General features: G+C 47.8%; 1 protein-coding gene across 4 annotated transcripts in view; it reads left to right on the top strand.

Annotated features, from left to right (window-relative positions):
* LSAMP (limbic system associated membrane protein) overlaps window positions 1-21,931 on the top strand; it is a 1,018,802-nt gene that overhangs the window by 972,700 nt on the left and 24,171 nt on the right. For all 4 annotated transcript variants that reach the window (XM_075436886.1, XM_075436903.1, XM_075436896.1 and 1 more), the window contains 3 exons: window positions 12,557-12,691; window positions 16,603-16,723; window positions 17,672-17,820. In XM_075436886.1, the coding sequence (XP_075293001.1) occupies window positions 12,557-12,691; window positions 16,603-16,723; window positions 17,672-17,820 (405 nt within the window). The remainder of the gene's footprint in view (window positions 1-12,556; window positions 12,692-16,602; window positions 16,724-17,671; window positions 17,821-21,931) is intronic.

Genomic DNA, 21,931 nt, shown 5'->3' with positions numbered 1-21,931 from the left:
GAGCAGAAGGAGCAGATGAAAGGGTGAAACAAAAGGGCTGAGACAGCAGGAGGGACTTTGCTGACTGTCACTGTCCCACCTGCGTATCTCTTGACAGCTAGCTATGTTGCAGGAGCCCTGACCTGTTGACCTGTGTGCTGATCCCAGCTAGGAGCGAAGGGGAAAGACTTAGCACCATTACCCTGAAAGGGGAACATTCACCCCCTTTTGGTTGGCTTGGTTTTGAACTGGATCTGTTCCCCTCTCTGCTGCAGCATAGGGCCTGACAAGCACTGGAAGCGTGCCCAGGTTCAGAGAGGGAAGGTCTGGAGTTTCTTATGGTCTCCATCATCAAACGGCAGCCTTGCTTCCCTTCTGCTGCTTTTCATGAGCGCTTGAAAGAAGCCATTATAGGTTTTCAGCCAGAAATGAGGCCTCTTCTCTTGTCCCACCTGCCAAAAGGTGCCTTGTCGCAGGCGTGCACAGGGCTGCATGGATGCAGGCATCGCGCAACACTTGGGGCAGTGGAGCCAAATGATGCTCTGAGCTGCGGTTCTCCAAAGAGGAGAGGAGACAGCGAAGCACCCACTCCTACATGACAGTGAAGCACCCACTCCTACGTGATGTGCAGCTCTGCTGCCCGCTCAGAGGACCACAGGCACACCCCTGTGCTTGTCCCCCCACCGCTCCTTCGCTGCCTGCCAGCCTTCCCCTGTGCCCGTCCTCACGTTAATGCTCCGTCATTCTTTCAGTCCCACGCTTCCACCTGCATTCTTCCCGAAGCCCGCACACACACAGGCGCGCGTGGGGAGTCTGACTCCCGCAGGCTCCCCACCCTCCTGCCTTTCCCCTCGCGTCCCCACAAGCTTTCTCGCTATCTCCTTACGATGCTCGGCAGCTCCCGCCCACGCTCCCAGCTGGTGCTCGCCTGTGCTCACCACGCTCTCACGTTCCCCGTCTCCGAATGCCCAGCCCCGTAACCCAACTGTTATTAGTTTGGTTCAATCATGTGTGTGTCCTGTCAGGCACCCGTCTACAGTCAAGTGGCCCAGAACAAGACTGGCATGTCTCGAGGTTAGAAATTAATATGCCGGGAACGATTCTCTTCTCTGAACTCACACCCTGATAATACAGCCCCCAAGGGGAAGAGTTTGCAGTGTAAAGACAGCTGGTTTGTGGCTTTTATTGAAGGAGGGTGGGGGGGAGGAAAGTCCAGCCCAACACCGAGCCCTTCAAATGAAGTGACTTGTCAAGTATGCAACTGTGGCAGAGATCTGAGAAGCAGTAAATTTAGCAGCACTCACTTCCACTGACAGCCTGTCATGGGCTTGAAACATAAATAGTGGTGGAGACAAATCACTGCTGTTTTGCTATTAAGCTTTGGCCCACTGGCCTCCTAGCTTGCCAGCAGCATTTCTACCTGGCCTGCTGGTGTGCCTCGTCTCAGGGACGGACGTGCCTCCCTGCTGCAGGGTTTGGGAGAGTCAGGACGGGAATTAGCATGCTGCTCTTTCCTCAGGTGTCCTTGGTGTCTGGATACTTGCTCATCAGCTGATGGATTTCTCACTCAGGCCGTGTGCTGCTGGCACCTCCTCCCTCGACCCGAGGCTGTGGAAACATGGACCCTCTCCCTAGAGGGCTCGTGGTTTTCACCCCTGCCCCTAGTTTCTTCCACGTAGCCTGGCAAGGTCATGCTGTTGGGAGTAAATGAGGCACTGATTTGAATAAGGGAGTAGAGGTGAAGTTTTCCCGTGCACCTGAGTGACTTGCAAGCACAAATGCCATTGAAAGCCACTGGGTCTTGTCCTGTTAAAGCATTTAGTGGCTTTTGGAAACCCTGCTTTCAAGCATTAATTATTATATAACCATTTAATAAAACATGCCATCAGAAGCTCACATTAATCTTTACAGAGATGAGAGACATCCCTTAGTGCTCTAAATTGAAGAACCAGGAGCAAATGGACTCAGCACATTTCCCCTTCTTCCCTCTCTCTTATCAGTTTTAATTCCTCTTCCCCTCTCTCCTCAAGGAAGATGAAATCATGCCGGTGATTAAGGTGGCCTGCTCTGTGTTGGTTTAATTAGAACAAGTGCTGTTTCAGTTACAGTAAAACTCTCACTGGTGTGCAGTTGCAAAGGCACTGTAATGAAACCCCTGCCTCTTCAGGAGCTTTGAGAAAAGGAGCCAATGAGTCCTCCACATAAAGTGGATGGCTTTTCATGCTTTTTTGGGTCTTTGGGCTGCCTCTGGCTCCTGTAGGAGCTTGGGGCTTGTGTCAGAGCAAGACATTTATCTCCCCAGAGGAGACAAATGAGTTCGGGGAGGGAGGAGGGACAGGGAAGGGAGAGGTAAATGGATTCCTGTCCATGATGGTAACAGGCAGATACAGAGAAGTGAAGCCCAGTGAGGCACTTTTGAATGACACGGTTGGCCACGGTCTCCTCATGCCAGCAGTGTTACAGTTGTTGGACATTTTCTGTAACTGTCATGACAAGAAAGAGTGTTAGGGAATTGGGACAAAGGCAATGAAATACCTTTTTGGTTTGCCCTCAGGCCCCCTCCTGAACTTATGGGGTAACCTGGAAGAAGTGAGAAAGGAGTTGGTTTGAAACTGTTTCTTCTACTCATCGTTTTCTGTCTTCTCCCTTTCTGGTGAGCCCCCTCTTTTTCCCATACCCCTGGTGCAGAGACCCTGCCCCACAGCCATGGTTTGCAGTGATAGTGCTGACGACCAACAGCTGTGCTTGCAATGGTAAGAGCTGCAGCTGGGAGCTAAAAGAGCTCAAAATCGGGGTCTGTTTCCTCTCTGCTTGCCCCCCCTGGTAGGACTGTACAAGCTGCAATACTGGTCGCTGAGCAAATGCCTTCCTCCTCCTTCACAGTCACTGCCTTGCAAGTCTGAGAGAGAGGGTCTCCTTATTCTTTGGGAAGCAAGGGAGTGGCTAACAGCATAGGAATTAAACATCCTGGACTGAAGCAATCATTTATCTGGACCACTATCACTACAAATCAACAGCAGATACCTCAGATGATAATATCACAGGAGCCAGCCCAATTGATCAAAAGTCCCTGCAGTGTGTGAGCCCAAACAGTATCTTCCAGCACACCCCACCCTGCTCAAAACCTCTCTGATCATTGCCTTGATACCTGGGAATGCTTCATGCCTGCTCAATCCTAAATCCAGCCATTTAGCATCATCTCCTGATCCCTTGTTGTGCTCCCTGGAGGATATCCCCTTTGCTCCTTCCGCCAGCAGCAGACATGGGGGATGGTGTCGGGCAGTCACCATGCTGGATCTAATTGAGAAACATTGCAGCAAGGAGAGTGGCCAACAGAAAAGCAAACAAAACGATTTTTCAAGGGGCTAATCCACCTATACAAATATTGGCGCCTGGCATCACAACACTCTGACATGTTTTTGAAAGGGTAAATCTTGCTGAGAGGTGGCTTAACTCTTCGACCTCATTTCCTCAGTTGAAAACTATAGCTGTGTAAAAGATCAATGGCAAGATCCAGGCTGATACGGAAATCCCAGTCTTTAGGTTTTAGTTGTGAACTCGGTGTTCAGAGTAGCCTCAATGAAAACAGGGATGAGCTACAGGAATTGCCATCTTGCAAAAGCACAGGAGATTCAGGGGCTGTGTGATCTGGCCATGAAATGTTTGGCTCCAGCTTGCAGAGAAAGAACCACAGCAATGTGTAAGCCATTTCAAGTACATTTGGGTGAATTTATAATTTCTCAAGCATTGTTCCAAGTTTCAAACCTAAAAGGATGGAATTCTATGGGCTAAGTTGAATCTCGGGGAGGGGTTACATTTTTTTTTTTGTAATTTTTAAGTTAGGTTGAAGTTCTGGGTTTGTTCTTATCCCCTTATCTCAAGAAGTATGAGTGGACATAAGACAGAAGGGAACAAACCCATTATATTTAAAAACAAGGAAACATTTTCACGAATGCCTGCGAAAGCGAGCCACACAATAGTATATCGAGCACGTCTTGCGTTACAGGAGACACAAGACTCTTACAAGGAATGTAACAAGGATTTTTAAAGATGCCACCAAGCCCAGACCAACCCTGTCATTCCTAGATTGGCAGACTGGGACAGTCAGTACCACTGAGTGTCATCACATGAGGTTTCCCTAAGGTCTGGGACTGACAGAAAGATTTGTGGAATTAAACTGGGGACTACATTGCAGTCTACCCCTGCTCTCCACTGACAGGACAGAAAGGACATGGTTCAGTCAGGCTTCTTGTGGAACTTGCCCCAAATGGGACTAGTTGCTGTTGATCTTTTCTTTGGTCTCGAGTCTGCAAGGCAGAACTCGCCTTCAAACTCGGTAGCGACGATAGCATGAGCACTTTGTCCAAAATGGGAGAACTTTCAGTGAAAGGAGCACGTGAGGCCAAATGAGAGCAAACCAGCTGACAGAGTCACCAGAGACTGCAACGGCTGACTGTTTGCTGTTGTATTTTAATTGCCTTTCATAGATTTCCATGACATGCAAGAAAACCCTGTCCCCTGCAGCAGCTCTCGGCTTGTGTTACCTTCCTGTGCTTAACACAGTGGGAAGCAAACACCAACTGATTTCTTTGCCCCTTGCTGTTCCTCTTGCTAGGGGCAACCACTGGCCCGTCCTCTTCTTGTAGGTGGTGGAGGAAGAAGTTGCAGCTCCCCACAGAGCTGACCGCACTGCTGGGAGCAGGAGATCAGTGTGCTGCCATCGATGTGTACACATCGAATAACCCCTACGCCTGGGCTGCGATTCTTTGCCAGACCTCCTGTTTCCAACCTCTGTTTCATTAGCTGCTCCAGCATGGTGCCCTCAGCCCTGAGGACTTACCAACTCCTGCCTACCTAAGACACTCAAGGGCCTGGTGTCATCTCAATGATTCCTCTAGCTGATGACACCTTCTGCCTCACGTTGTTGTAAAGTAACCTCCAAAAGGCAGCAGGCATAAATTTGGGGATGCAGAAACAGTGCAACTTATTGGTTTGTTCATGTTTATGTGTCATTTTCTTGGCAGTGGAATTAGGGCTTGATGTTTGGTAGCATAGTCATGACAACTCACATTGCAGCTTGCAACATTTAGGGAGTATAATATTGTAGCTGTGACATTAGATGACTTAATTTACCTCATGGTTCATAATTTACTTTACACATTGGCATCACAGCCAAGTTTTGTTCAAGAGCAATTAGTCTATCTGAAAAATGCTGTTTGTGTTCATTTAAAAAGTCTTTGCAAATTTGGGTTAAATTCAGTAAGCAATTTTGAAAAAAAAAGTAATAGATATTAAAAAAGTCATTTTCTTTGACATGAAATCATTTTTTTGAAATTGTGTCTCAAGTTGAGTCAGCACATACTTCCTTTTTCTGGTTCAGAGACGAGCAGAAGAAAACCACTGGTCAAACAGAAGGTTTTGACCTGAAGCAGGGTTGGATTTTCTTGTGGGCACGGTTCCCTTTCTTTCTTGTGTTCATGCGTGGATTTTGAATGGAAACTCTAATTGGTCGCTGAGATGTGGTGGTGTATCACACACCTGCTGCGTGCCCACGCTCAGGGTTGTGTGTGAGAGACGATGGTGACCTTCAGTGGTCATTTATGAATACAAGTGAAGAGGGAGGGGAAATTCTGGGACAGTAGCAGACCTGCCGTGGCTGCGTCAAGCACACAGCCCTCGCTGGCATGCATCCACGGCTGGGATGCAGGCTGCGTCGGAGCTGTCAGCTCTTAGCTTCTAGCTCCTGAGCGGAGACATCCGCAAGGGTGGCTGGTTGTCCCAAGAGGTCTCTCCTGCTGGGTTCGGTCAGTGCTGTCCCTCGAGAGAGAGCAGAGATGCAGTTCAGTCTGGGGAGGCTGCTCTCGACCGAGAAGGTTTTATTCACGTGCTGGATGCGTAGGGTTTGGGGATAAATCCCACGAGGATAGCAAGCTTTCTTCACCCTGGCCGTGCCAGCCAGGGCCCGCGCTGCCCGAGCCGGGGAGCTCCACGGGCGCAGCCCTTGGCTCGGGGGGCACGGCAGCCGGCTTTGCACGTAAGGAGAAAATGCAATCACTGATGAGCAAGGTCCCGTGAGCGCCAGGGAAAACCGTGCCAGGGTGTTTCCCCCTGATCTGACTCATTCTCATTCATGAAGGCAGAGTCAGGCCGGAGCCCTTCCTGGCACTGCGCTCATTTTTTGGTTTATGAGTAATAGCTACAGACCTAAGGGCATGGGAGGCGTGAGGCCAGCTTAAACAATAAATACCCTGCTGTGCCTTGCTGCTTAAACAGAGTAATTATTGCCTTACTACATGTGACCCCTCTGTTCCTGTCCCTCCGGCCGTTGTTATTTCATGGCTCCCTTTACACAAGGGACGTCTGTGCCTCTCTGTGCCGTACATCTCTCTGTTTGCCACCGCCTCTCCTCCTGTCTTACCCACTTGCTCGGTCTCAGTGCATTTCTCTTTGTCAGTAGCTGACTACCATTTTCTCTTTTTCTCAGTCACTGAAGAATCTCGCTGTTTGCATTTCTCTCTCCCAGCCTCTGTCCCTCTCTTCATTCCCCCTCTCATATTTTTCTTTTTCTCCATCTATTTTCCTCTCACTCCCAAGCTTTCCCCATTTTGGCCACTTCCCATGCCACGCTAGTTTTTCTGCCTTCCCTCCTCGCTGTAGCATTGTAGCGCTAGCTGTCCCTTTGCTCATCCACCATCTGCTGCTCTCCACTGATGTCTTTGCTAAAAAAAAGCCTCTTCAACTAAGGGACAGGAAAAAAATGCCAAGCTGATTGGAATCTGTGACGGCTGAGGAGAAGGAGACTGATAAACGAAAACTTCAAAGTTTTGCATTTAAAAAAAAAAAAAATCCCAGCTGGAGGTAAAACAAAAAAAAATTATGTCAAAGGCTCCCTTAGCTATTTTTGTCTTTCGGAAGCCTGTTCCTAGGGAATGTAAGGTGCAGAGGGAAGGAGGAGAGGTAGGTGAGCAAAACCTTAAACAATAAACAGAGAGTGCAGAGAGAACAAAAACTGCAGTTCAGCATTGGAAGTTGCTACACGCAAAAAAACTTCAAATGGCATTTATTGATTTGCAATCTTTTTTATCCCCTTGCATTTTGTTTTAGGCAAAGGAGGGCCCAACAAAGATGCATAACCCCTTCTGCTCTTCCCTCCTCACAACTACAAAGAGGCTTGGAAGGAAAACAAACACAGAAGCAGGGTATCTGATCTCTTTCTCCGCAAACCAAATGCAAGCAGATACTTTCAGTGGGTCTGAACTTCACTTTAGTTTAAGACCACAACAGTATTAAAAAAAAAAAAAAAAAGAACTAAGGTAATTTCTGCACAAGAAAGAGCCCAGTGTTGGATGCACATACAGGAGAGGACAGAGCAAAATGTGGCTGCCACCTCTGCAGACACGCTTCCCCTTTGGAAACGTGAGGAACTAGGGCACGAAGGGAAAGGCCTCTCTGGTAAAGCGCGTGGCTGAAGGCACTGCTGGTCCCCTGACTGCCTGAAAGAGCTGTCTGCGCCGAGTACAAGTGGGGTTTCGTGTGGGTGTGCATCATTTCTAGAAAGGAAGAGTTTAGCCTTTGAGAAAAGAGTGACGGTGCGTGGCAGTGCAAGGGGCTGTTCGGGTGGCAGTGGGGAGGACCCACTAACACACAGGGAGCATGTAAATCTGCATTTCTCCACACACAGTGGGATTTATAGATATAAAATATAAAAAATACATAATATATGAAATACAGAATATATTTTTTTATATATCGTATATATACGAGAGCATAGGCAGGTGTGCACGACAGCAGGGGACAATACGCAGAGCCCATGGGGTTGTACAAGGCTGCCTTCAAAGGGTGGGGGAAGCGAGGGGGCTTTTTGCCAGCAGGCTAGCATTGCTGAGCGAGTTTGCTGTTTGGGTTCGTTATTTACTTTACTGGGTCCAATTAGGAAGCCAGGGGATAGGAAACGTGGCTGAGGCAAGCGGGCCTTCAAAGCCTTCCTCCCGCACACATCAAAGCTGTCTGCTGCAGATCCCTCTGCAAAAAGGGCTCTGCCAGCTCCGAGCAGTGGCAGGCGCCTGGCTCGCTCTGCTCGGGGTCGTTCCCTGTTGGTTTGATTGTCAAGCCTCCCAGGCTCGTACTCTCTATCTCCAGCCTCCAGAGCAGAAAACTCCTCTTTCTGATTTACTGGGACAGAGTTAAGGAGCTACAGCTTGGCAAGATGGTGCTTAATGGGGCTGCAGCAACAAACCAAGCTAACTATGAGCATGTGAAAGGCAAAAAACCTGCAGGGAAGAAGGTTGCCTGGAGTCATGGGAAGGGATGCTTTCGGATGAGAAGAGGTGCATTGCACGAGGAGTTATCCCCCCCCAGAGAAACCTAGAAGGCCCCTCACTGGGAAGGGGTTGTACTCAACCAGAAAACAGCCAGGGCACAAACCTTGGCAGCAAGGAAGGTCTGGCAGTTGGGTCAGGATTTTGTCCCTGGATAACACGCTCAAGGCAAACGTCTTCTGTTAATGGCAATGGAGTGGCTCGCTTGCCAGGAGCTGGCAGTCCTCCTCTTCATCTATTAGAATGCGTTTGTTGTTATCGGTACCAAAGAGCATTGTCCAAGCCTGCTCCCTCCCCGCTTTGATAAACTGCATAGTGGCAGCCATCAACTCCCTGCCAAAGCTGGTTCCTGCACAGAAACATTTGTAAATTCGCTCGGTGTACAAAGCTCTGTTCCTGCTCCCCCCCCTCGCCCCGCTTTTGCCTTATAGGTTGGAGTTAATATGACTCACCTAATCTGGCTGCCAGGGTGAATTAGTGAAAACACCTCTACAGCTCTGTGCAAGATATTACAACCTGACGTTTTTCTAACACACCGTGATACATCTTTCCTCTCCCTGATCTGTACTATGACACCTCAATTTTATATAAATGCTTTTTGTTAGAAATGGCTAATGTATTCTTAGAGGGGACAGGGCTGCAAGCAAAAGGGTCTGTCTTGCAAGTGAGAGTAGCTGAGTTCTTGTAGCAAAATGTTGATGCCCAGGGTTGAAACAGTCACCAGCGCAGGGACAAGAACAGTGCTACCACTATTTCAGCAAGAGACTGTCACAGAAATTTTCCCTGAAGTGTTATGCTCACATCTGTGTTCTGGAGCAGGGGAATGAGGAGCTGAATAGGCCTATTGATGTCTCTGGCATGTCCTTTAAAACAGAAGTCCTCCCTTTCAGTCATTCCCAGAGAGCTCCACTGGGCAAAGCAGCAGCTCATCATGTCTTGGGTCTTTGGATGACCCACAGAGGTCCCTTCCAACCCCTGCCATTCTGTGATTCTGTGATTCTATGGGAAGGGTTGTGCATAGCTGTGAAAGCTCTCCTGCTGGACATGGTACATGGTTTAGTCTTTAAGTGCATGTACGTATGCAGGGGAGAAGCTGGAAAATGTCTTCCCTTAGGAAAGTATGTACCCTTTTAGGATACTTTGGAGCTCCATTGATGTAGTTCTCTGACAGACAGACTTAACAGCACCTTTAATGAGGGTGCCATTCCATTAGAGCTGGTTAAGTCACCCTCAACCCTCTTTTCATTACGGTGACAGTCTTGTGACAAGGGCAAACTGCAGGAGAAGCAAGTCCCACTTGGAATGAACCCTGTGTATAAACAAGGCAGAATTGCAGAGCAAATGATTTGCAAAGCAGAGGCAAATTACGTTTTAACCTTTTCTTTGTGAGTCTTCCCCTGATGTCTGATTAACTTTCCAGTCAACTGGCTGACCTACCAACTGGGAGTGCTGCTGTAAAAGGAGGGGAGTGTTGGTTGTCAGCTCAAATTGGGGGTGAGATTTTCAAAGAGCGTTATTAACAGGTAGCAGTATGTAATAAGAAGATCGGGGAATTAAAAGAATTCCCAAGCAAAAATGAATCAAGCTATGGCAAAACCACAAACAATGTATTGGCTGTACAGACAGCAGCACAGTGCAGAAGCTGCGATGCAATCCTTCATCCGCGTTCAGCCATGGTAACACCTCTTCTGAAATGCTGTGTTCGGTTTGGGGTATTGCACTTCCAGAAAATTGTGAACTTGTCGGAGAGGTCTAAAAGGAAAGAACAAGAATTAGCAAGGGTCTAAAAATCCTCACCTACAGAGGCAGGTTGAAAGACCCTGGCAATGTTCAGCCAAAAAAAAAAAACAAGAAAAGATGACAACTGAGGGAGGAACATAAGTGATTTAGAAGTTGATAAAAGGCTATTGCAGAGAAGGAGGGAATTATTTTTTCTTTTTGTCTGTAGTGGCTAAGAAAAAAGTAATAGCTTTAAATTGCAGCAGAGGAGACTCAGGTCAAACTTCAGGGAAACTGCTCCAGTGGTAAGGACAGCGAAGGATGGGAACAGATTGTCTGGAGCGGCTGCAGAGTCCCTGCGGCTGGAGGGCAGAGGGTGGCTATCTCCCTGGCGTGACCCACGTGTCCTGCCTTGAGGTTGGGGAATGAGCTAGATGGTGACTGACGTCCCTTCCAGTACTATGGCCCACCTGACTCTGGTCCTACAGGGGTTAAGATTCCCTAGCACATTCATGAGTTGCAGCAATAAAAAGTGCCTGCGAAAATCCCACCCTGCTTCCTTCTCCACTGACGCTCCACAGCATCAGCCCCAGTGCACAGCAGCGGGTTGAGAGCCGTGTCCCGGAGCACTGGGTGGGCAGCAGGAGCCAGCTTTGCCTCCCTACCTTCTCAAACACACTGGTGCCGTGCAGTAAGGCCCTCCAGCAGGCTGTTAGGGGATGTGGAAACCTGCGTCAAAGCAGCTGTAAGTTTTAGATACGGCAATGAGATTTCTACTCACCTGAGCATCTGGTAAGAGCTGGAAGAGGGACTGCTGGTTAGCCCCGCTGAAGGAGAGCGGGAGCCTTGTCTTCGCATGAGTTTAATAGGTACACCGCTGTTTTCATGCTGAGTCTCCGTTACAGGGGGTGGTTTTCCCCTAGAATGGTTCTGAAAATTGCCTGGGGAAAAAAAAAGTAAATAAAAAAGGCAGAAATAATTGTGTAAAGGACAGAATTGTGAGCAGATTTTGAAGTTGCTGAAGTCCCTCCCTCCCTCCGATGCAGACAGGAATGCACGCAGCTGGCGTTGCCTGTGTGTGCGGCCAGCGTGACCCGGCCAGCACGCTGCCGCACGCATGGTCCTTTACAAAATTATTTCTGTCTTTTTTATTTTTTTCTTCAGGCTTGTGCAGTGGGATTCACTCGGGTGGCTCCACGGGAGCTTCAGCTCGGGAGACGGGGCTCCCCCACTGCTGTCACCGGTGCCACAGGGCCAAGGACAACAGCCCCGTCCTCGCAAGCACTATCTGAACTCCATCAAAGAGCTCCAAGCGCTTTCGTGAAGCAGGCAGGGTTTTGGGAGTGCTCGTTACCTGTTGAGCAGAAAATGTCTTCTAGGCAGAGAGCGGCTTTGGAAAAATCTGACTGCCCTCTGCGGAACCTGAATGGGAGCCACTGTGAGCTGACATTTTGGTTTTTTTTTAAAACTGTCTTTTACTCTTTGAGGGCTGGAGGACACTTTCTTAAACACACAGAGGCACGCAAGTGGGGCTTGTGGCTTCGCACACTGCAGACCAGTGCTTGCAGCCCTCTCAGAGGAGGGAAGCATCTCCCTTTACACTGCTGCCAGTGCGGTTCAGGTGCTTTCCAGGAGAAGCCTTTGCTTTCTGAAGGAATAGGGTAGATACACCATTCCTAATATTTCATGCTTCTCTGGCACCGTTCATCCAATGATTTTAATGTGTTTTACATGGGTTAACCTCACTGCCCTTTGCTGACCAGGAGGTGATGGGAGAGGAGGACTATTAGCCGCAGTTTGCAGAGGGAGAGCAAGGGAGTGACTCACCCAAGGTCATACAGTGAATTAAAAACAAGGCCACAGACCTCCCCTGATTCCTGCCCCCGGCTGTAACCCTGACGCTCAAGTGACTGCTTTCAAAACTGCGTTAGCGAGGCAGCGCAGTTTAAATATGTCATTTTGTATGTACAGTAGATCAGGAATTCGTGATGATTATTGGTCTCCGCGGATCAAATTACACTTTGTTTCCCTCAGTTTGGCCATGTTTAACAGTAGCTCGATCTGATCGATGGCACTTCAGCCTGGTGGTTGCGAGACAGAAAGACATTTTTCATAGTTTTGCAGTGGAGAAAATGGTGCTGACAATACATCACCACATCTGAGGACCCAGCTAGCCCTGAACCAGCCCATCAGCCACAGGCTGACTGACTCTCCCCAGGTTCTCAGCCATCACACCAGTGAACTTGCTCCAGTCTCGTGTGCTGGAGATTTTGCTTCTTGTCCTGGACAGCCTGTGAGATGGAATGCTTTGGTACCGCTTGTATGCTTCCTTCCGGGTTTTCAGAACCGAAGTTTTCCATAACTAAATAAAATGCTAGTATCTTGCTGATATGGCTTCTGAAATAACTTTAACGTCGCTCATGACTGTTGTTTATTTGCAGAATCCGTGTTGCGATTGTTCCTTCATAGCAATTAAGCCGACGGCTTCCCAAATCTGAATGCCTAACAGAGCCACAATCTGTATTTTTCTGTCCTACCAGGCAGAGAGTTTGAAGGCGAGGAAGAGTATCTGGAGATCCTAGGGATCACGCGAGAGCAATCGGGCAAGTACGAATGCAAAGCTGCCAACGAGGTTGCTTCAGCAGACGTCAAGCAAGTCCGGGTCACTGTGAACTGTGAGTACATCGCAAGCGGAGCAGGTCAACAGGGAGAGCTTTGCCCACAGGCATGGGTGACTTCAGGATAAATAGAAAAGCCTTTCTGGGTTTATATTATATGAGCTGAAATGAGGGAGGGCGCTGAGGAAACTATCTGCCATCAGACACTTGTCGCAGGGTATACTTGTGCTTTAAATCTGGTAATATATAAGAAAAGAAAGAGACAGAGAGAGTAGAGGGGGAAAAAAAACCGAGCTGTGAGTTGCCCCTGTCTCTCCCCTCAGAAACGCTGGCGATGCCTTGTTTTCACTCACTGATATTCAGGAGAACAGTAGCGTGAAGAGAAGCTTCAGCAAGGCAGCGAGGAGAGATAAGGGAGGGTTCAGCCGGCTCAGAGCAAACACACGCCTGCCTGCACGCGGCCGTCTCAGCAGTGCCTACGTGGGTATCACAGCCCGGGGGCCTGGGGGACGTGCGGTAGAGGCACTTGTTAATCAGAGGGTGCAAAAACTTGACTTTTATGCTGGTTTCAAGTCATTAGCTTAAAGCCCTCTCTAAAAGGCCCTCCGTGCACCCATGCGATACAGAAGGCGACTTGGCCAAAGGACACGGCAATCCACCTAAAACCACCGAGAGGCACAGTTAGCTTCATGGGTTACATCCAGACTGGTGTGAGTGGGCCATGGTTCCCATTGCCCATCCGTGCTTAGACAGATGTCTACTTCACTCTGCTGGCATGCTCCTCTCACAGTGGCACAAGATGTTTCAGACTGCCGCTACCCTTATAATCCTACATGTGTATGTGTCCACGTCCATATTTGTGTGGCTCATATTTGGCACTGGAGTGGTTTAAAGTGAATATCCCCACCTACCCGCTCTGTTTCCTTGCTTGGAGGCTAATACCTCTGCAGCAGGGGTGGATGAATGGGAGGTATGTCCTCTCCTGACCTTCTTCAGTTTACACACCAGAATATTAACCGAAACTGAAACTGGAGATGGTTACAGACATGTTTCAGGGTGCATATGCATGGTCTTGATTCATGGGTTACACTCTCGGAGAGTGGGTTAGGTCAAACAGCTGATGGCAGCAAGTGTTTCAGCCCATCACAGTCTAATTTGCCACCACAGGTGATTTTAGCACCTTTTAATACCGTTCTTCTCTTTGTCTCTTTCCTTCCCTTTGGGCCATCACATCAAATCAACGTGTCTGTCTTGCTTAGAAGTCAAGGTTATAGGCTCCCTGCAGCATCTTCAGAATCCACAGAGTTTTTTACAATTCCCTTAAAAATTGTGTGGCAGTGGTTTAATACCAGCTGCTTCATGGGCCAGGTTTGGCACTAGTGTGAAACTGTCGCAGCAGATTTTCTGCGCTAAAACTGTTGAGGGTTTTTTCCTGTCAAAAACAGCTGAGTTTATAAACCCGAGACATTCCATGAGAACCAATTAATATTTTCAAATATTTCTATGAAACATAATTTCAATTATGCTTTTAACATGGTTGAAACAGATTGTTTGTATAAAGTCAGAATGTTTGATTTTGACTTAGTTTCAACTCGTAACTATGCTACAGTAAGATCTTAAACATTTTTACTGTTGGAATATATGAAAATGTAATGTGATAGAGTATTGTAATATTATTATATGGCCTAATTTTTAATGTAAGCAACTTATAATTTCCTTCAGAACAGATCTTTTCTTCCGAAACAAAGGGAAAAAAATCTAAGAGGTCGTGAGGGCCACGCACAGGAAAAAATCAGTGCTGTCTGGGGAACGAAAGCTAGACATTTGCATACATCTTTCCTTATCTTGCTTCCTTAAACCACACCACAAGCAGCAGAAAGTGGGAAAACTACAGTAAGTTTGAAAAATGGGGTTTGCCCAACCTCAGGAGCTTCCTGGCCATCTCCTACCATCCTCTGAGGCTGTGGAGGACGCAGCTTGTCAGCCGGGGCTGCAGGAGGGAGCGTCCTCACTTTGCTTCGGTCTCACACCACCACCTTCAGGCTGCCCGAGTAACGGCCCTGGCACATCGCAGACAGGGAAACTGAGGCCTGGGGAAGAGTCGGGGGGGAAACAGCCGAAGGGAATCCACTCCCAGCTTCCCGGCAGCAGCCAGCCGAACACGGAGCGGCTGCTTTCTGAGTGCAGTCGGCCGGTTTGTTCAGGGCCACCGCCATCCCTTCTGCTGGGCAAGCTCCGCAGCAAGCTGGCTGCCCTTGGCTGAGCCAGCAGTGCCGCGGCCAAAGCCATGGCGGAGGAGGAATGGCCGGTCCACCCGTCTGGGCTCCGTCCTTTAAACACCGGCTGAGGAGGGTGGCGAAGGCCAGGGATGCTCGGAGCGAGGGGCTGGGCTCCCCGGCAGCGCCCCGGGGAGCACGTGCCTGCCGGGCTCGTTTTCTAGGCCCACGGAAAGGGGCTTCTTCATGTTGTGACTCGCGTCTTGCGTTGGATTCAGTGAAATGGAAAAGGTTTGTCTCGCTGCAGACAGCAAGAGGATACACTGCTCGAAGCAAAAAATTGAAGGATACTTGAAAAATCACCTTCACTATCTTTTTATTACCCTTCCTCCTTTCCAAATTAAAATATTTACGTGAACCCACAGCCTTTGAATGTAGGATCCTATTTATGTACACTTATTAATATTTATGATGTTAGAGGGTGCACTGCAATATCCCTAAAGCCCTGCATAAAATCCCGATTAAGGTCAGGAAAGGGATCACATTGAGATGGCTAATGTGTCCACAAACAAGCTTCTTTCCATGCATTTTCCAGACAAAATTATTTTTTTCTTTGGCTGACATGATCCTTTTTGATTCTCTTTTTGGCCTTTCAGTGCTGGGATGGATATAGACGGTGCAGCTGTAGTCTGTACACGCAGAGTGTGCTTTCTGGTAACTTGAGTCTCGGCAAAGGCGCCATCCAAGTTGCAGCCCCGTAATCTCAGGCTATGCGAGTATTAGTGATGAGAGACAAGGTATTTATTCCCTGATCCGTCTCGGCAGCCAGGTGGAAATAATTCTGCTTTTTAACATGTAAACCTTATCACTTAACTTTTTGAATATGGGGCTGGGGTTGAAGATGCCGGTGTCTTCCCTACCTGGCACCCAGCCAGCTCTGAGACCTAGCTCCAGCAGAGCACACCGATGTGTTTCCCAAGTTTTGTTTCCCCATGGCACAACTCTGAGGCTTCAAAGTAAGCAGAGGTGGGAGCACAGTGCAGGGCCGAGGGCAAGTTTCATGCAGAGCAATTGCGAGCAAGCCTTCTTGGAGCCTGTGACAAAGCATGATGTCCAGGAAGGTATGGGCAGGATTTGTAACATCAGACACCTAAGGCAAGTGTCTCCACAAGTGGTCTGGCTCTCAAAGTTGCACCCACAGCGCCTGCTAAAGCTCTTCCCTTCTAAGCTGTGAATGTATTTCTATCTAATATGTGTTGCCTCAGTCCTTTCCTGTCTTACTGTAGTTTTGACATTAGACACACAGGTTGTACGGAAAATAATTTTCATGCTAGTGTTAAATTTCCACTTTATTCCTTTTACTTTTGCTGTCTTCCTTTACCCTTGATGATGTCTTTCGATCATCGTCTTCTCTCTGTTCAGCCCGTGTGAACTAGAGATCCACGGGTAAATATTCAAAAATTAGAGAAGTCCGTCATTAACCTTAACTCTGCCTGTGTATGCCTATGCATTTATGACAGAACGTTATTCAGTGTTGCTGAAGAGAAGCACGTGTAAGGAGCGATGCTAACACAGTGTATTAGGGAGGGTTCATTCTCCGGAGGGGCAGGGGGGAGCGTGTGCCACAGCAAGCAGCAGTCGGTGGCCTCCACCAGCCCCTGTGGTTTCGAGGAGGAAGCCAGCCCTGGCACAGCGTCACTGTTTTGTTCCGCCTGGAAGTGTGTGAAGTGACCGCGTGTTTCCTTCCTGCAGACCCTCCCACCATCACAGAGTCCAAGAGCAATGAAGCGGCCACGGGACGACAAGCCTTACTCCGGTGCGAGGCGTCAGCAGTGCCCACACCTGATTTTGAATGGTACAGAGATGATACCAGGTAGGACCTTTAGCTCGCCTCTTCCCTTCTCTCTTTTTCCGTCTACTTATCAGTGGCCTGGAAACAGAGAATCACCTACCATCCTCCCCAACTCTCCTCCTCAAACAAATCACTTTCCACAAACCACATAAGCCATGATGGTCCCACCAGGCTTGGCAGAGCCAGCATGGTCAGGGCTGGAGGAGGCAATCCCTCCCTGCACTGCCGGTGCCGAAGCAAGTGCGGAGGATGGAGCTCTCGCCTGTAAGTCAGTTATGGGCCAATACACAATTAAGGCATCAATAGTGCTTGCTTCCTGACGATGTTCACGCATTCAATAGCCCATGACACAGACTAAAAAAATAGGCAGTGTTAGCCTCCAAGTAGGTAATGTCACTCTAGGTGCCTTCTAGGGAAGGAGCTGCTGAGGTGTAAGATTCCCCCATCTGTGCGACCTGAGCCAGCCAGATTTGCATATGAGAGAAAATGAGAAGAGAAAAGGGATCTGTCCCTTACACCTGAGCATTTACCTGGCATTAAGAAAGTTGTGTTATTATCCTACTTTTTAACCTGACCCATGTGCACAGGCTTGGGGTGACTCAGCTTTGGTATATGCACGTATTGGAACACATGAATTGGTGTGTTTCACTAAAAACCTTTTGTTCAAGTACAGACTAGCCCTCAGCTGGCCATGGTGTGTTCATTTCCAAGTGCTAGTCAGTGCTGGGTGAAGTCTTCCTCCCTTCCCCTTGGCTTTTCTTGCTTCTCCACTGCTTTACCAGTGGCATTTCACCCCACTGTGCTCCTTCTTTCCATTCCCTCCTCCTGCTTTCTATCAATGTCTTCTCTGGTGTCTTTCTTCTCACGTCTCCTTCCTGCCTCCCTCCATCCTTACCTGCCAGCTGGGCTGAATGACTTCCCAAGACACAACTGCCATTGCACTGCACACTTCTTCTCCTGTCTTCCCAGGATAAACAGTGCCAACGGTCTGGAGATAAAGAGCACGGGGACCCAGTCTCTGCTGATGGTGGCCAACGTCACTGAGGAACACTACGGGAACTACACCTGCGTGGCTGCCAATAAGCTGGGAGTCACAAATGCCAGCCTATACCTTTACAGTAAGTATGGGAGAGGGTGAAGGGAGGTCCGGATCGCTCTCGCAAAGACCAGGCTGTGTAGGAAGCACACGGTGATCAAAACTCAGGAAAGCATCCACTTGCCACCCCTACCCCACCCCCAACCTCCAGCCATGAACTGGCTTTCAGTGCTCTGCTTCACATACCTACATGTTCCTGCTGGCCGTGAAACACAAACACCATGAAAGGTTTACAGTCAAGCCCTTTGAGTGACTTTCTTTGCTGAAGTCAGATTTTGTTAAAATAATAAAAACATGTTTGCTTTACAGCTGGAAACAAAAAAAAAAACCCTTAGAATGACAGCCCCTTTAATAAGGAGACAGAAGGCCAGGGCTCGGAGGGTCCGTGACAGCTGAGAAATGACAAGTAATTCAGAGAGATGGAGAGAACTAGCCACTGAGCCTGAGGAGAACAAGAGGGAGTCAAAAAAAAGAGAAATGAGTTTGAAAATGAAAGGGAAAGAAGTGGGAAAAGACAGAATGATTTAAAGGGGCATACCACAGGGAACACGGGGGGAAAGGTAATCAGCAGATGAAATATGGAATAAATTCCTTGGATCTCATTCTGCTACCTTTCAGTTACTGAGTTTGTCGTAGTAAGTGTAAACAGCCACAAGTTGGGACTAAACCAAACTCTAGAGCAGAACAACCTGCTGGTTCTGAATTTTGCAGCTGATTCAAACCTGACCCTAAGGAAAGCCCCTGCCCCTCGCCTACCACTCACGCAGACATACAAACTGTGGAATATTCAACACGCAGTTCCCCATTCCAGGTCCAAAACTTGGGCTCAGCTTGGACCACACATTGTTACTGCCACCAGAAACAGCCTGCAGCAGAATGACCCACTCACATGAACGGACACATAGACGCAAAAGTGACTTAGGGCTGTATTCCTCCGACTGTCCCAAACTGAATTAAAACACTGAGGCCATGACCTGCATGTCATTTTAAGCAGAGAAAAGATAAGCTGTGTAAATCAGTGTTAGTGTGGGACACAGTTTAGTCTAGTTTCTGCTGCGTGTGGTCAGATTAATCCAGCCATCAGAAAAACAACATTTTGGTTTGGTTATTTTTTAACAGATATAGTGCAACAGGATAAATCCATTGGCATTCTTTGTTTACCACCTCTGGATTTATTTCATGCCAGTTTGAATTTTTGCAAAATTTGGGTGTATTCTATGGAAGTTTTTTTTCTAAAGAACAGATATTATCATAAAACAACATATATTTGATTTCCTGTAGCATTGCAGCACACAACGAAAAGTTCTACTTTGAAAGTCTTTCCATCCTGGTCTTGTGACTGTCATGAGATTCAAGTAAAATCCTCAGGCAGCAATTTGGAACACAATTTTCAAATACTCCAGATTTGTTCTTGCTGATATTAATATAATGCTAAGTTTAGAATCCATTATTTGTGGCTGAATTCTAAATTTGGCCCTCTCTGTTGGTTCCTGTTACACAGATGAGCTGAAATGCATCGCTGAAACAAAATATAAGATGAAATTCAATAATGTATGTATGCACACATGGTTTTAGCTGGGGGGTTGGTTTTGCTAGAAAATCATTTTGCATGACTTCAGAACTTCACCTCAAAGGATCTCAAAGGATTTGCTAGCAATGAATATTTTAATATGACAAGTTATTTAGTGAGTGTTATTAGCACCATTTTGCAATAGGAAAATAAGGTACAGAGCGAGGAAGTGCTTTACCCATGGTCATAAAACGAGTGGCAGAACCTGTAAGAGACCCAGGGAGATCTTGCAAAGTTGCCATTAACTATCCCAGGAGGGAATGTGGCAACTATTAAAAATGACTTGCAACAGCGAGGGTCCTATTTTAGTCTCCTTTTGATGTGTATGAAGAAAACTTTCCTGCTTTCAAGTAGTTGGATTTTGTTCATATTTTTTCCTTGGTCTGTTTATGCTGGAAAACACCAGAGAACTTCACAAGAGCCAGAAGAATGGAGGTGCAGGAGCAGAGAGAGATTTTCAGTGGACTGTTTCTAACTTTTGGTTTTGTTGTTTAGTTAAACCCCTATTTCTTCAGTGTGCAACTGCTTCGTATTGTTTCAGGAAATCTATGTTCTCCTTCTAGTTAGTGTGGAAGAGAGAAGGAAAGAGAAAAATAAATTCAGGCAGACTACAGCTGCTATTTCTAGTGTTAAGAAATCAGGGGATAAATGAGTGAAGGGAATCCAGCCTCATAAAGACAAAGAAAGCAGCTGAAAAAAACTACAAGCCCATATGAAAAAAATCCAGTAGTGATTGCCCTGATGAAAAAAATGCAGTAGTGATCACACAGTAGATGAAATAACAGGTAATGCACACTCCCAGGCACACACCCAGGCAGAAAAATAAAGCAGTGCCAAGTTTTTGCAAGGTACAGCAGATACTCAAATACTTGGGAATGTTTTTCATCCCTAGAATCAGAGATTTTATTTCTTTTTTAAATAGAGAACAAGCTCACTGCAGGGCAACATCCCACTAGGGAGGCAGATACAGCAATGGTTCCTCAGCGTCCCATTGCAGCACAAAAAAGAATGGCAGCCAGGAGTGAAGAAACAACCAGAGAGTTAATAACGAGGTCCTGGCAGCTTTGCCTGAGGTGGAGGGTGGAAGGGGAGCTAGCAAAATGATGCGAAAGAGCAGTTAAGCAATAGAGAAAAATAGGTGACTACCATTCCAGGAAATCTCAGCCAGCACTGAAACACTCTCGGAGAGACCAAGTGCCTTAGATGTCAATGCTATAGACAGAAGATGCATTAAAATACAAAAGCAGCTCCCTTGAGCTGTATGAATAGATAGCTAGTGATCTTTCTTAAAGGATGTAGCAGCAGGATTGCCTGCTGTAGGTGGAGAGATTTATACCACTCACTCCTGGAGACTGAGTTTACAACAACATAAAAATGGCCATGCCAAAGGTCTATCTCCAACAGGAACCTGTCTCCAACAGCAGGATGGAATATGTTTGCAGAGACGGTTCTCGGTACGATTTGATGATACGACTGATCTAATAGCTTGCTGCCATCCCTTCCTCCCTACCTTCTTTTTGGGCACCCTGCTCTCTGCCACATGCTTTTGTTGTTTCCCTTTTCTGGTGCTCGGTGGACAACCCCCTGAGCCAGTTCAACTTGCTAAACCACTGAGAAAGTAACCAAGCTTTACCGCCCACCCCCCAAAATGCCCCCAACGTTTTCTTTCGTTGTACTGAGCTGAGTTGGTCCATGGAACAGCTCAACAAACACCAGAGCCCATGCAAGGCGGGGAGCCAGATCGCACATCTGTGGATATGAGAAGCTGGGAGGCAGGACCATGTCTGGCAGCATTAGCAAGGCAGTAGATTGATTCAGCTCTGCAGAGCCTAGGAACAGGGCTTGTAACCCCCGAGCACAAAATACTGTGAGACCTAGGAAAGGGGCAGTACTACAGATCGCTGTGAAAATTACCTGGCAGAGAGGCCAAGCCAGGGCTGCCATCACAGAGCAACAGAGGTGAAAAGCAGTGCCACAGCTGAAGGGAAAAGTGTTTTTTCCTAAGTGTATTAGGAGGGAGGGAACATGTTTTCTTTTCATTCCACTCAGCTGACAGAGTGCTATGAAGAGCGTTATGAGTAAAAGCCACAATCTGTATCTTAACCCATGCTAGACAGAAGCATAAATATGTGCATACACATACCAGATACACACCTGCTATAGAAACATATAGATACGTAGGTTTGCGTGTAGGTGTGTCCACACACATGCGCGCCTGTGTGATGTCTAAGCGAGCGCCCACACCCCCACAGGCACACAGAGCCAGGCGGGGCCCCTGGTGCACTCTTGCAAGGCAGAGAAAAGAAGTGAAAGCTCTTCCAAATTACTTGACCTCTGCCTCCCACGGAGCTAGCCCATCCCGGAGGATAAAACAGGAGACAGCATGGCAGCGTCGCGCATCCTTACGCAGTCCCTTACGCTGGCTGAACTGTCTCAGTCACAAGAGGCTTCCCCCTCCGCAGGTCCGTGCGGCATCCTCTGCAGCTGGCATCCTCCGCATCCTCCAGGGAGTTGGGCAGCGTGGAGGGGAGGCAGAAGCTGGCCAGGCCCCTCACAATTAGAA

This window comes from Opisthocomus hoazin, chromosome 1 (assembly GCF_030867145.1).
Source record: "Opisthocomus hoazin isolate bOpiHoa1 chromosome 1, bOpiHoa1.hap1, whole genome shotgun sequence".
NCBI lineage: Eukaryota > Metazoa > Chordata > Aves > Opisthocomiformes > Opisthocomidae > Opisthocomus > Opisthocomus hoazin.
Note: the sequence above shows the minus strand (reverse complement) of the source record. Positions and strands in the feature narration are given on the sequence as shown.